This window comes from Pelobates fuscus, chromosome 8 (genome assembly GCF_036172605.1).
Source record: "Pelobates fuscus isolate aPelFus1 chromosome 8, aPelFus1.pri, whole genome shotgun sequence".
NCBI classification, from domain to species: domain Eukaryota; kingdom Metazoa; phylum Chordata; class Amphibia; order Anura; family Pelobatidae; genus Pelobates; species Pelobates fuscus.
The window spans coordinates 124,222,847-124,235,560 of record NC_086324.1 but is presented as its reverse complement, the minus strand read 5'-3'; the positions used below and the strand labels follow the sequence as shown (position 1 = coordinate 124,235,560).

The 12,714-nt window shown below is 43.2% G+C and overlaps 1 protein-coding gene across 1 annotated transcript in view; it reads right to left on the bottom strand.

The window, feature by feature from the left end:
- Positions 1 to 5,118: 5,118 nt before the first annotated feature.
- NAGA (alpha-N-acetylgalactosaminidase) overlaps positions 5,119 to 12,714 on the bottom strand; it is a 30,506-nt gene continuing 22,910 nt past the window's right edge. Inside the window, exons 7-8 of the mRNA XM_063430291.1 lie at positions 11,746 to 11,943; positions 5,119 to 6,972 (exon numbers count right to left, since the gene is read on the bottom strand). Of these exons, the coding sequence (XP_063286361.1) occupies positions 6,679 to 6,972; positions 11,746 to 11,943 (492 nt within the window). The 3' untranslated portion in view covers positions 5,119 to 6,678. The remainder of the gene's footprint in view (positions 6,973 to 11,745; positions 11,944 to 12,714) is intronic.

Sequence of the window (12,714 nt, the reverse complement as noted above, 5' to 3'; positions counted from 1 at the left end):
ACTTGGAGTATTGTACGCAGTACTGGAGACCGTATCTTCAGAAGGATATTGATACCTTAGAAAGAGCATTTAGGCTATTACCAATGCATCCTGAATGTTTTAATTCCTTAGGCTTTCAAATCAATGGACAATTTTTCTTTGGTAAATGTTTACCGACGGGCTGCTCTTTATCTTGTTTTTATTTTTAATTGTTTGCGTCCTTCTTGGAGTGGGTTGTTAAATTTAAAACAAGTTTGGGTTCAATTGTACACTATTTAGACAATTTCATTTTTATTGGCAAGGAAGGCATGGATCAATGTTTTATGTTGTTGCAGGCTTTTTGTTCAATAGCAGAAGAGTTTGGCATACCGCTAGCAAACGATAAAACTGTGCTTCCTACGATGTCGTTACAATTTTTAGGAATTGTGATAGATTTAAATAAAATGGAATGCAGGTTACCGTTTGACAATGTGCACAAAATGTCTATTTTATTACGCCAGGCCCATGGTGCTAATAAAGTGTAGGTTAAAACTTTTCAAAAACTCACAGTCCTACTGGCTTTTGCTGCCAGGGTTATACCAATGGGCAGAATATTTACGAGAAAAATGTCCTTGGCAGTAGAGGGTAAGAATTGCCATATCTGCACATTAAGGAAACTAAAGAAATAAAAGAAGATTGAGGTCCGATTGGAATTCTTAACCCCTTAAGGACCAAACTTCTGGAATAAAATGGAGTCATGACATGTCACACATGTCATGTGTCCTTAAGGGGTTAAAGGACCACTCTAGGCACCCAGACCACTTCAGCTTAATGAGGTGGTCTGGGTGCCAGGTCCTTCTAGGGTTAACCCATTTTTTTCATAAACATAGCAGTTTCAGAGAAACTGCTATGTTTATGAATGGGTTAAGCCTTCCCCCTATGTCCTCTAGTGGCTCTCTCATTGACAGCCGCTAGAGGCGCTTGCGTGCTTCTCACTGTGATTTTCACAGTGAGAGCACGCCAGCGTCCATAGGAAAGCATTATGAATGCTTTCCTATGTGACCAGCTGAATGCGCGCGCAGCTCTTGCCGCGCGTGCGCATTCAGCCGACGGGGAGGAGAAGAGGCGGATCGGAGGAGAAGAGCAGGAGGAGAGCTCTCCGCCCAGCGCTGGAAAAAGGTAAGATTTAACCCCTTTCCCCTTTCCAGAGCCGGGCGGGAGGGAGTCCCTGAGGGTGGGGGCACCCTCAGGGCACTCTAGTGCCAGGAAAACGAGTGTTTTCCTGGCACTAGAGTGGTCCTTTAAGCAGTTTTAACGGTAACATGCTGTTATCCAGTATGGCGGATAATTTAGATATGGATTTTTATACTGACGCAGCGGGTAGTAATGGCTTTGGAATTTACTGGAGAGGTAAGTGGGGAGTCGGGATCTGGCCAGAAGCTTGGAAAAGGGGAGGGTGGACAAATAATGTGACGCTATTGGAGTTATTTCCTATCATGGTGGAGTTAGAAGTTTGGGGCAAAGTCTTTGTGAACAAAAAGCTAAGGTTATTTTGTGACAATAAAGGTGTGGTTGATGCCATTAACTCTCTCCATGCTTCCTCTCATCAGGTAGTTTCAGTCATGAGGAGAGTAGTGTTGCTGTGTATGACAAATAATATTTGGTTGAGGGCAACACATATTCAAGGTAAGTTGAATTGCATTGCTGACGCCCTTTCTCGTTCGCAGTTTACACTATTCAGAAGCCTGGCTCCAGAAGCAGAGGAGGATTCGGTGGTTATTCCGGCACGAGTTTGGATCTGATATCACCAAAGTGAACAAAGTCGTATTAAAGAAATGCCTAAAGCTTTTAGGTTTAGTAGAAGAAAAGTTTTCTTCCCATTCATTCCGTATAGGCGCAGCCTCGGAGGCCAGCATGCAAGATGCTAGAAAGAGATTAGGAAGGAGGAGGCCTGATTGTTACAAGCTTTATGTACGCCCGGATTTCGGATAGTTGGGCACTCGTTCACCTTTTGGGCACAAAGAAGAGCAGCCAAGAGATCTTATGGCCCAAAACTGGCGCTGAATGAGGACACATGTAAGTTTTTTTGGAAAGGTGTAAGGGGTTTAAGAATAAATTAGATGTTTGAGACTCTCAAAGATTGTGCTAATAACTTTCCTGGTCCAAAATGTACTATTATGTACATTGGAGGAAATTGCATTGGTAATATTAGATCTTTGCAGCTTATTTTTTCCCTTAAGAATTTATTGAGTGAAGTTAAGGCAAGAGTCCCCATTTTTAATATTTTCTGAAATCGTGCCGCGTCTAATCTGGACCAAACAGTGGGGTTTGAAGGCTTTAGAAACAGTTAGGCGTAAAGTTAATAGAACCATTCAGAAGTTTATGGCGTTTTTAAGAAGGGTAAGTATTAGGCATGTGGATCCGGAACATGGTGGCCAAGGGCTTTATTTTAGAGATGGAGTTCACCTATCTGAGATTGGGATTGACATTTTGAATAATGGTTAACAAGAAGGAATAGAGAAGGCTGTAGGATTGTGGAAGGGGTCGCAAATGGCAGAGGTTTGCTGCCATTGCGGCTTAGGGTAAGATCGGCTCAAATACGAGGTGGATGGAGGCTTAAGGTTTAAGAAATCTGGCTGGCTCTAGGGTGGATTGTTAAATTTAAGTTTGGCGAGATGGTTATGGAATTAATTTGAAAGTGTGTTGTAATGCCTCTAAATACCCTCAATAAAGCTACGATCTTTCCATCCAATGTTAAATAGTGTCGGTTCTTATTTATTATATGGTATTTGGTGTATTTATAAATATGATCATCTGAAGAACATGGGCCTGGACTAGGATATTCTTTACCGGTCCTGCCTTATTGTTTGGAATTCTGACTGCCAGATGTGCAATGTACACTGAACAAAATTATAAAATGCAACACTTGTTTTTGCCCCCATTTTTCATGAGCTGAACTCAAAGATCTAAGACTTTTTCTATATACACAAAAGGGCTATTTCTCTCAAATATTGTTCACAAATCGGTCTAAATCTGTGTTAGTGAGCACTTATCCTTTGCCGAGATAATCCATTCACCTCACAGGTGTGGCATATCAAGATGCTGATTAGACCGCACTTGTGTGCCCTAGGCTGGTCACAATAAAAGGCCACTCTAAAATGTCCAGTTTTATCACACAGCACAATGCCACAGATGTCGCAAGTTTTGAGGAAACTTGCAGTTGGCATGCTGACTGCAGGAATGTCCACCAGAGCTGTTGCCAGTGAATTGAATGTTCATTTCTTTACCATAAGCAGTCTACAAAGGTGTTTGAGAGAATTTGGCAGTACATCGAACCTGCCTCACAACTGCAGACCATGTGTAACCACACCAGCCCAGGACCTCCACCTTCACCTCCAAGATCGTCTGAGACCAGCTATTCGGAAAGCTGCTGCAACAATTGGTTTGCATAACCAAAGAATTTCTGCACAAACCATCTCAGGCAAGCTCATCTACATGAGATACCGTGACAAGATCCTGAGGCCCATTGTTGTGCCATTCATCCACAACCATTACCTCATGTTGCAAGGATCTGTACACAATTCCTGGAAGCTGAAAACATCCCAGTTCTTGCATGGCCAGCATACTCACCGGACATGTCACCCATTGAGCATGTTTGGGACGCTCTGGATCGGCGTATACAACAGCGTGTTCCAGGTCCTGCCAACATCCAGCAACTTCGCACAGCCATTGAAGAGGAGTGGACCAACATTCCACAGGCCACAATCAACAACCTTATCAACTCTATGCGAAGGAGATGTGTTGCACTGCGTGAGGCAAATGGTGGTCACACCAGATACTGACTGGTTTTCGGACCCCCTCCCCCCCCCAATACAGTAAAACTGCACATTTTAGAGTGGCCTTTTATTGTGGCCAGCCTAAGGCACACCTGTGCAATAGCCATGCTGTCTAATCATCATCTTGATATGCCACACCTGTGAGGTGGATGGATTATCTCAGCAAAGGAGAAATGCTCACTAACACAGATTTAGACAGGTTTGTGAACAATATTTGAGGGGAATATGACTTTTGTGTACATAGAAAAAGTCTTAGATTTTTGAGTTTAGCTCATGGAAAATGGGGGCAAAATCAAAAGTGTTGTGTTTATAATTTTGCTCATTGCATAATATAGTTTGTCATTGTATAGCCTAGCTGTGAACTTGTCAGGCTTTATCGGCTGTTTTAAACAGCAACGCTTTCTTACACTGTGTCTGGGTTGTTCAGCTGTTTTTAATGATCAGCTCCTTGCATCACTGTTACCACGCTTACATACCTGGTTGCTATGAGCCAGCCCCTTTTGCTACTCTTTGTTATTTAAACAGCTAGTCTCAGTACTTCCTTGCCCTTGCGTTTCCATGAGCATTTCCTGTGTTTTACCTGGTTCAGTTGACTTCCTTTCTGCTTCCTGACTTTGCTGATCTCCGCGCTCCTGATTCCGTCTCGCTTGATTACCTGCTTCAGTTCCTGACCCTGGCTCGCTTCCTGGACTTTGCTTATGGACTATTTTTTTTTATCATTTTTCTATTTACTATTAATAAAGGTGTTTTGCTTCTTATGTTCTGTTTCTGTCCAGTTCCTGCTACCAAACAGAACCTTTCATAATTATGTACCAGGTTTTACGGTTACAATGGTGTATGCAGGTATCTGTTATTATATATATTATTACACAGTCTGCACTATGATATGTATTTTTCTGTTTCCTTTTAAAGGCATACCACACAAGCACTAGGATTCCAAAGAAGGGAACTGCTTTAAGGTATATTTCTTTAAGCACGGTGTCCTATAGGGCTATTACATACAGTTTCCATCTAACATTATCTTAGCGCTCCACCAGACTTTTTGGATTCTAATACTAAAAGATAAAATTATGGTGATTTACGATAAAATATTTGAGCTGGTACATTATGATAGAGAATTAAAAAAAAAAAATAATCTGGTTAGTACTAGCTTCTTGTTTTACACACATGAAGACTGCAAACATCTGTTGAACTTTTGAAATTTGATGCATACTAAATCAATATATCAAGATCTAAGCTGCATGAAGAAGAGAAAAAATAAAATAAAAAGTAAGCAGAGCATGTTGTTGCAAACAGCGGCTAAAGGATGAAGGTAACTAGTTGATAATGCCAAAGGAAGATAATTTTATTCCAACAATCCACATAAGTAACTCTAGAGAATATAGTATTCGTTTTTCAATGAAATATACAGAATAATATAGAAAAATAGATACATCAGTTTAGTGCAATTTACAAAGAAAGACAGAAAGGTATGCATTCCCTGATGTTTTCCGTTAAAGCTCTGGTGCCCAGACCCCATTCCCTTACCTTTAACATCATTTGGTATTTGAAGTTTCTCTTTTATCATCTGCTCGGATTTTGATTATTTGCTAAAACACGAATGGCCAACTTATAATTCCCAGGTATTGTTTAACTAAAAACAAACAAACAAACAAAACAAAAACCCTGCTTTGCTGTAGTTCTACAATAGCTGGGGATCTACATTTTGGCCACCCACGTACTAAAAATCATGATATGATCTTGCCAGTTTAATACCTGCAGATATCATGTCATATTTAATATCATGGTTGGATGTAGGTTTTAAAGGAAAATAGTTCTACGATTGAAGCAAACAGCTTCAATGTAATCATAGAACTATTTTCCATATTTCAATTACATTGATGGATTGGTTTCCAAAACATCTTTAACCTTGAGTAAACCAAAGCGATTAAAGTAAAATAAAAATCTCACTCTAACTGTATACCTACCAAGCCAACTGCCTGTAAAACCTAGACCAGGGATTTCAAACAAACAGCACATTAGCCAGATAGGGTATATGAAGTTTGAGTTTGTGAACATGTGAATGCATGAAAACAGAAGTTTATCTACACTGGATATGGCTGGCTGCATATTCACCCCATGAGGCTTCATAGTGCAAATGGTGTTGTGATAGGAGCAACATAGCCCAGAGTTGTATAGCTTCAAACCCTTGCAACCATTTAATCTGTCCTACCCACATTCACACCTCCTATTGTTTTTACCACTGTGAAACTTTCATAGAGATATCAGGTTGCTAAATTCACACATCATTAAGGATTAATGACTGATGAGGTTCCTTGTTGCAGAACTCTGAGAACATGTACTGTGTGTTTTCTATCAATGCTAAAGAGCCGTATGAGTTTGAAAACCCCGAACTAGACTTTTAAGACTCACCAAGGCCATTGTGATCTACAGTAGACAGTCATTTCCCATTGTTCTGCTAAGAGCAACAGAAGTCATTGTTCGATTAACAGCAGTTGTGAACATTCTTAAACTTCCAAAAAGGCAAACAACATTTTTTTTATCTGATTTTGAAACTTTAAAAATACAGAATTAGTGATAGCAAATGTATTATAAACATGATTTTCAAGTATCATTATCAAAAACAAGTTTCTCAGGAACAAACATAAAATATTGTAAAGGCATCCCTGAATCAAGTCTTTGTGGAAGGCCACAGTAATAATTGCACATATTACCATAACATCTATGAGGTTTCTGACCATCAACCCCTCACAATCCAGTGATTGCAATATGATTGGCACAAATCTTGCCCAAAACCTCTTAATACCTGCACTAAGCAAATGTCGTGAGATACAGCAATATCATACACTCGCAAATAATGCATTTTAATTGGAGCTTTAGGTAGCTAGAGTAAGCCAAAATATGACCTCTGAGGAGCTACGGTGGCTGGCTGAATGAATAGCATAACAACACCAGATGGATTAATTTTCAGGTTAATTGGGCTGATTGGTTTAAAGAGCCCCACATACTCTCTATTAAAAACATCGTACAGTTTATAGCCTGCAGAGTACTCTGTGATGTTGAGAAAACCAAGGCTTGTACTGAAGGGTGTGGGAAGCCCATCATTTCCTGTATTAAGCACTGCCACAGCATACTGATCATTGACGAGTTGTCTCTTCCACACACTTAGACAACCGGCCTGAAACAGAAATTTAGACAATGCAAACATTAATATAGAAAATATTGTCACATTATGAGAAAGCTTTACAGCTTCTGAGAGTCAGATCCAACATTATTTAGCATATTTTCTCATCGATTCCATTTAATGGAATTGTTAACTGATAGATACATTACTCAACTTAAAGCGGCACTGACATGGCCGAATTCATTTTTTTTTTTAAACTCCCTCCCGCCTCCACTACATCCAATTGACCCCTTAGTCACCCCCAAATGCCTCTAAGCCCGCCATATTAATCTTTATTTTCTGCCCCGATCTTTTTTCAGCGCGCCGCCATCTTTGTGTGGGTAGGTGAAGTCCCTGTGGAACACGTCATCTGCCCACACTAGATAGCGCTGTGAGATTCCCGCACATGCCCAGTGAAACACTTGGGCATGCGAACGGGAATTTCATCTATTCATTCATTCATTCATTCATTCGACAGACGAATGAATGAATAGAAAAATCAGACGAACAAACTAACACTGAGTATCAGTGTTCGTTTGGTTTATTACAAGGAGGGAGCTACCGGCATGCAGCTCCCTCCTTGTAATATGCAACTATAGAAGCGGCAGGGAGCAGTGCTCCCCACCACTTCATAAGCCCCCCAGGTCCCCCCTCACTATGTCAATATGACCCCCATAAATCGTATAAAAGGATAATAAAATCTCCCGAATGCCCCTACTCGCTATACCGTGAGTATGGGCATGTCTACTAAACAGTGAGCAGCCTGTGGCTGCTCACTGTAAAAAAAATAAATCCCTACTATCCGGCCCCCACCCTTGCGCGGCAGGTGGGGGCCCTAAATAACAATAAGGGGGGGCCGACCCATTGTCCTCCCCCGGCCCCCAGCCCTGAGCGGCGGGTGGGGGCCATAAAGATAATGGGGGGGGGGGGGATCTACTGTGCTTCCCCCCCAACCCTGGGCAGAGGGTGGGGGCCATAATGATAATAGGGGGGGGGGGGGGAGACAGGACATACGGTCCTCCCCCCTCCCTGGGCGGAGGGTGGGGGCCATAAAGATCATGAGGGGGGAGACCTACTGTCCTCCTTCTCTCCAGGGGTGGGGGCCGGAGAGGGGGAGGACAGTAGGCCCCCCCATTGTAATTTTTGGCCCCCACCCACCACGCAGGGGTGGGGGCCGGGGGGAGGACAGTAGGACCCCCCTCATTATCTTTATGGCCCCCACCCACCGCTCAGGGGTGGGGGCCGACAATAGGTCTCCCCCCCTTATTTTACTCATCGTTTAGGGGTGGGGGCCAATAGGTTTTTTTTTTTTACAGTGAGCAGCCACAGGCTGCTCACTAGACATGCCCCTACTCACAGTATAGCGAGTAGGGGCATATTATTTACTAATACTAAGTAATCTTTACTTAGCATTAGTAAATGTGGCTGAAAGACCAATTCAGGTCTTTCCGCCTTTTAGTAGATAGCTCCCTGATACTGTGGGAATTAGGGAGTTATCTACTAAGCGGCTGCAAGATGCAGCCACAGCACTAATAGGATCGGAGTTTCATTCATTCGAATGAAATTGCGATCCGAACAAAGTGCCGAATTGCATTCTAAAACAAACGAACATACTGTTCTCATTCAGTTAGAACGCAATTCGGCAGTTTAGTCTAAAATGACAGGAAGGATCGTGGGAACAGGGAGGAAAGGTAAGAATTATGGGAAAATTGCTCTGACCAGCGGAAATGAAGCACACTTTGCTCCTCCGCTGGTCAGAGCTGGTCAAGCGGAGGAAACCTCCATAAGGCAAAGAGTCCCTACTTTGTCTTATGATTTTAAAGAAAACTAAAGAAGACAGGAAGAAAAGAAGAACAGATCATGAGAGAGGGGAGAAGAGGAAGAGATTGAGGAAAGGTAAATTCGGCATGACTGTGCCGCTTTAACACTCATTTTATTAAAAGGCTTTCCTGCTGGGAATTATGCTCTCAAGAGTAGTAAAATAATTTCTCTATTGTGCTAGCAGAAAATGTACAGATGATAAAAACTAACAGTGTGTAAGCACTATGAAGGTAATAAAACAGTTTAGCTGGACGAAACCACAGTGACACAAAAAGTATACACAGATATAAATAATGTTTACCAAAAAAAAAAAAAAAAGCAAGCTAAAACGGATTACAGCAAATCTGCAAATGAATAATAGAAACAAATATAGTGCAGATCATCAGGATTTTAAATGTAAAAGTGGGGAATAAGGGCAGGAACTGGCTGTGGGTTTGCAAGGCTCCACTTGAGAGGGAAATATCCCACAATGTATAGATAGAATCTAAATGGTGTTCTCTGAAGTCAGATGGTTCTATGTAATATAGGACAGAGAGGCAGAAACCCCTAACTGCCAACATATTGGTCTGCATGGCTGTCGTCCCAGAAGGAAGCCTCTTCTAAAGATAATGCACAAGAAAACCTGCAAACAGTTTGCTAAAGACAAGTAGACTAAGGACACGGATTAGTGGAACTATGTCATGTGGTCCAATGAGACCAATATAAACTTATTTGGTTCAGATGGTGTCAAGCGTGTGTGGCGGCAACCAGGTGAGGAGTAAAAAGACAATTGTGTCTTGCCTACAGTCAAGCATGGTGGTGGGATAATCTTGGTCTGGGCTTGCATTAGTGCTGCCGGCACTGGGGAGCTACAGTTCATTGAGGGAACCATGAATGCCAACATATACTGTGCCATACTAAAGCAAAGCATGATCCCCCTCCCTTCAGGGACTAGGCCCCAGGGCAGTATTCCCAGGGCCGGCCTTAGGCATTTGTGCGCCCTGTGCAAAAAATCTTCACAGCGCCCCCCCCTCCCCTACTCCTTACCCCTTCCCACGCACCCTGTCACACACACACACACAGGCAGGCAGACAGCCATACACACACACACACACACACACAAACACACTCAGGCAGTCATACACAGACAGCCACACACAAACACACACACACAGACATAGAATGTGACGGCAGATAAGAACCATTCGGCCCATCTAGTCTGCCCAGACAGTCACACATAGGAAGTCACACACAAACACACACAGGCAGACAGCCAAACACACACAGGCAGACAGCCAAACACTCAGAGGCAAACAGCCACACACACACCGTCACACACACTGGCAGACAGTCACACACACTGGCAGACAGTCACACACACTGGCAGACAGTCACACACACTGGCAGACAGTCACACACACTGGCAGACAGTCACACACACGCACACACAGGCAGACAGCCACACACACTCTCACTAACAGACAAACACACTCACAGACACACACACACTCACCCACATTAACACATTTTTTTAAATTTATTTAGACACCCCCCCAGCCTCCTTACCTTTGGGAATGCTGGGGGGGGGGTCATCTTTTTTCCCTGGTGGTCCAGTGGCTGCTGGGCAGTCGGGCGGCGCTGGCGGGCGGCTGGCGAGGGAGCACTTTCTCTGAGCTGTATGCTCAGCTCCCTCGCGCGCTGCAGAGTGAGGCTGGGAGCCGGAATATGACGTCATATTCCGGCTCCCAGCCTCACTCTGCGGCGCGCGAGGGAGCTGAGCATACAGCTCAGAGAAAGTGCTCCCTCGCCAGCCGCCCGCCAGCGCCGCCCGACCGCCCGGCATGTCTGTTAGCCGCAAGGCTAACAAGACATTTGCCTTGGGCATTTGGGGGCGGCTTTTTTTGCCGCCCCCTGGAAAATGCCGCCCAAGGCAAATGCCTTGTTAGCATTGCGGCTAACAGACATGCCGTGTGAGCTATGCGGCCGCAGGGCGCCCCCTGCACCATGGCGCCCTGTGCGGCCGCACAGCTCGCACACCCCTAAGGCCGGCCCTGAGTATTCCAACATGAAAACGACCCCATACACACCTCCAAGACTACCCCTGCCTTGCTAAAGGAGCTGAAGGTAAAAGTGATGGACTGGCCAAGCATGTCTCCAGACCTAAACCCTATTGAGCATCTGTGAGGCATCCTCAAATGGAAGATGGGGGAGAGCAAGGTCTCTAACATCCACAAGCTCAGTGATGTCGTCATGGAGGAGTGGAAGAGGACTCTAGTGGCAACCTGTGAAGCTCTGAGAGTTAAGGCAGTGCTGGGAAAAAAAAATGGTGGCCACACAAAATATTGGCACTATGGGCCCAATTTGGACATTTCCACTTAGGGGTGTACTCACTTTGTTGCTAACGGTGTAGACAATAATGGCTGTGTTATTTTAAGGGGACAGCAATTTTACACTGTTATATAGGCTGTGCACTTACTACTTTACATTGTAGCATAGTGTAATTTCTTCAGTGTGGTCATATTAAAATATTTAGAAAAATGTGAGGGGTGTACTCACTTTTGTGAGATACTGTGTGAGAATCTCAACCACGCTAGGACATGCATGTCCAAACTCTGCACTGCACAGTGTCAGTCACATCATGCATGAACAAACAAATTTGCCATGGGAGTCCCCATTATATTAAAGGGATATTAGACACAAAACAATGTTATCTTAGGCATTTTGGTGTATATATCATGTCCCTGCAGTCTCATTGCTCAATTCTCTCCATTTAGGAGTCACACCTCCCTGCAAAGCCTTTAACACTTTCTGTAAAGAGAGATTGAATTTTCAAACTTCCTTTATTGCACAGTTTAATTAGAATGTCCTATCTCCTGCGCTGTTAATAACCTCTAGTTATCAAAGTGCATGGACTTTTACAAAACATAGTTTCATACGCTTGTTAAAAACATACGGTTATAAAAATATAACTTCTATGAAAGTTAATACCTTCATGACCTGTCTCCCCTGAATTCCAAGAGAATCTTGATTAATATAAATCAGGAGACGATTTTGTAAGAGGTCCTTGGCTTCTTCTGAGATTGTCCTTAAGTCATTAGACATAATAAGTGGTGCTGCCATAATGGCCCAGATGGCCAACTGTGCTTTAGATTGTTCATAACTCAGCCCATAGTCACCAGTGATGAGCTGCAAAGCAAAACATTTAAAAATACATATTGAATTATAATTACACAACTGAATGCAAGACTGGAAAGAACTTGTAACTTGAATGAATATTTTTTCATTAGATGCTCCACAAAAACAAAAACTAAAACACGCACAAACAAACAAGAAATTTCCTGTTCCATCACTATCTTAGCTGGCCATATTTTTCCACCAGCTCAGAATGCCATGGTCCATCTGATTTCCATTTGTGCTTGACTACTTTACTAGACCTTTGATTTGGGCCTCTTTCATCTCAATCACCCCACTGCTGGCTTTCCACTTCCACTATGGACCTCAGTGACTGTATATACTTTTAGTTGTGTTTTTCTGTTTTTTCTTTTTACGCTACCTACTTGCCAATCTCGAATGCTGCAAGCACACATTTACCTCTCTCCACCAAGGGGCTTAAGTCCTCTAGACAGCAAAGAGGGCTAGTTGATGGACTGACAGAAGTTTACTCAGAAATCCTAATAAAGTTGGAGGGGCGTGGGGTGGGGATGTGGACAGCAAAGAAAAAAACTTCATAAGGTGCAAGGTGGTGCTGTACCATGGTCCTGGTCATGCTGGAATGTGGGAAAACGCTCTTATTACTTTACTCTCCCTTTCCTGCTTTCCTTTCCTCTGACATCCTCTTCCCTCTATCTACTTTCTTCTGCCCCCCCAAAAATAATTGCTGGTTGGAGGGGACTTAATGTCCTTAATGTCATATTTGACAAATTTACTTTCCCAAAGACTCACAGGAAGAGACCAGGA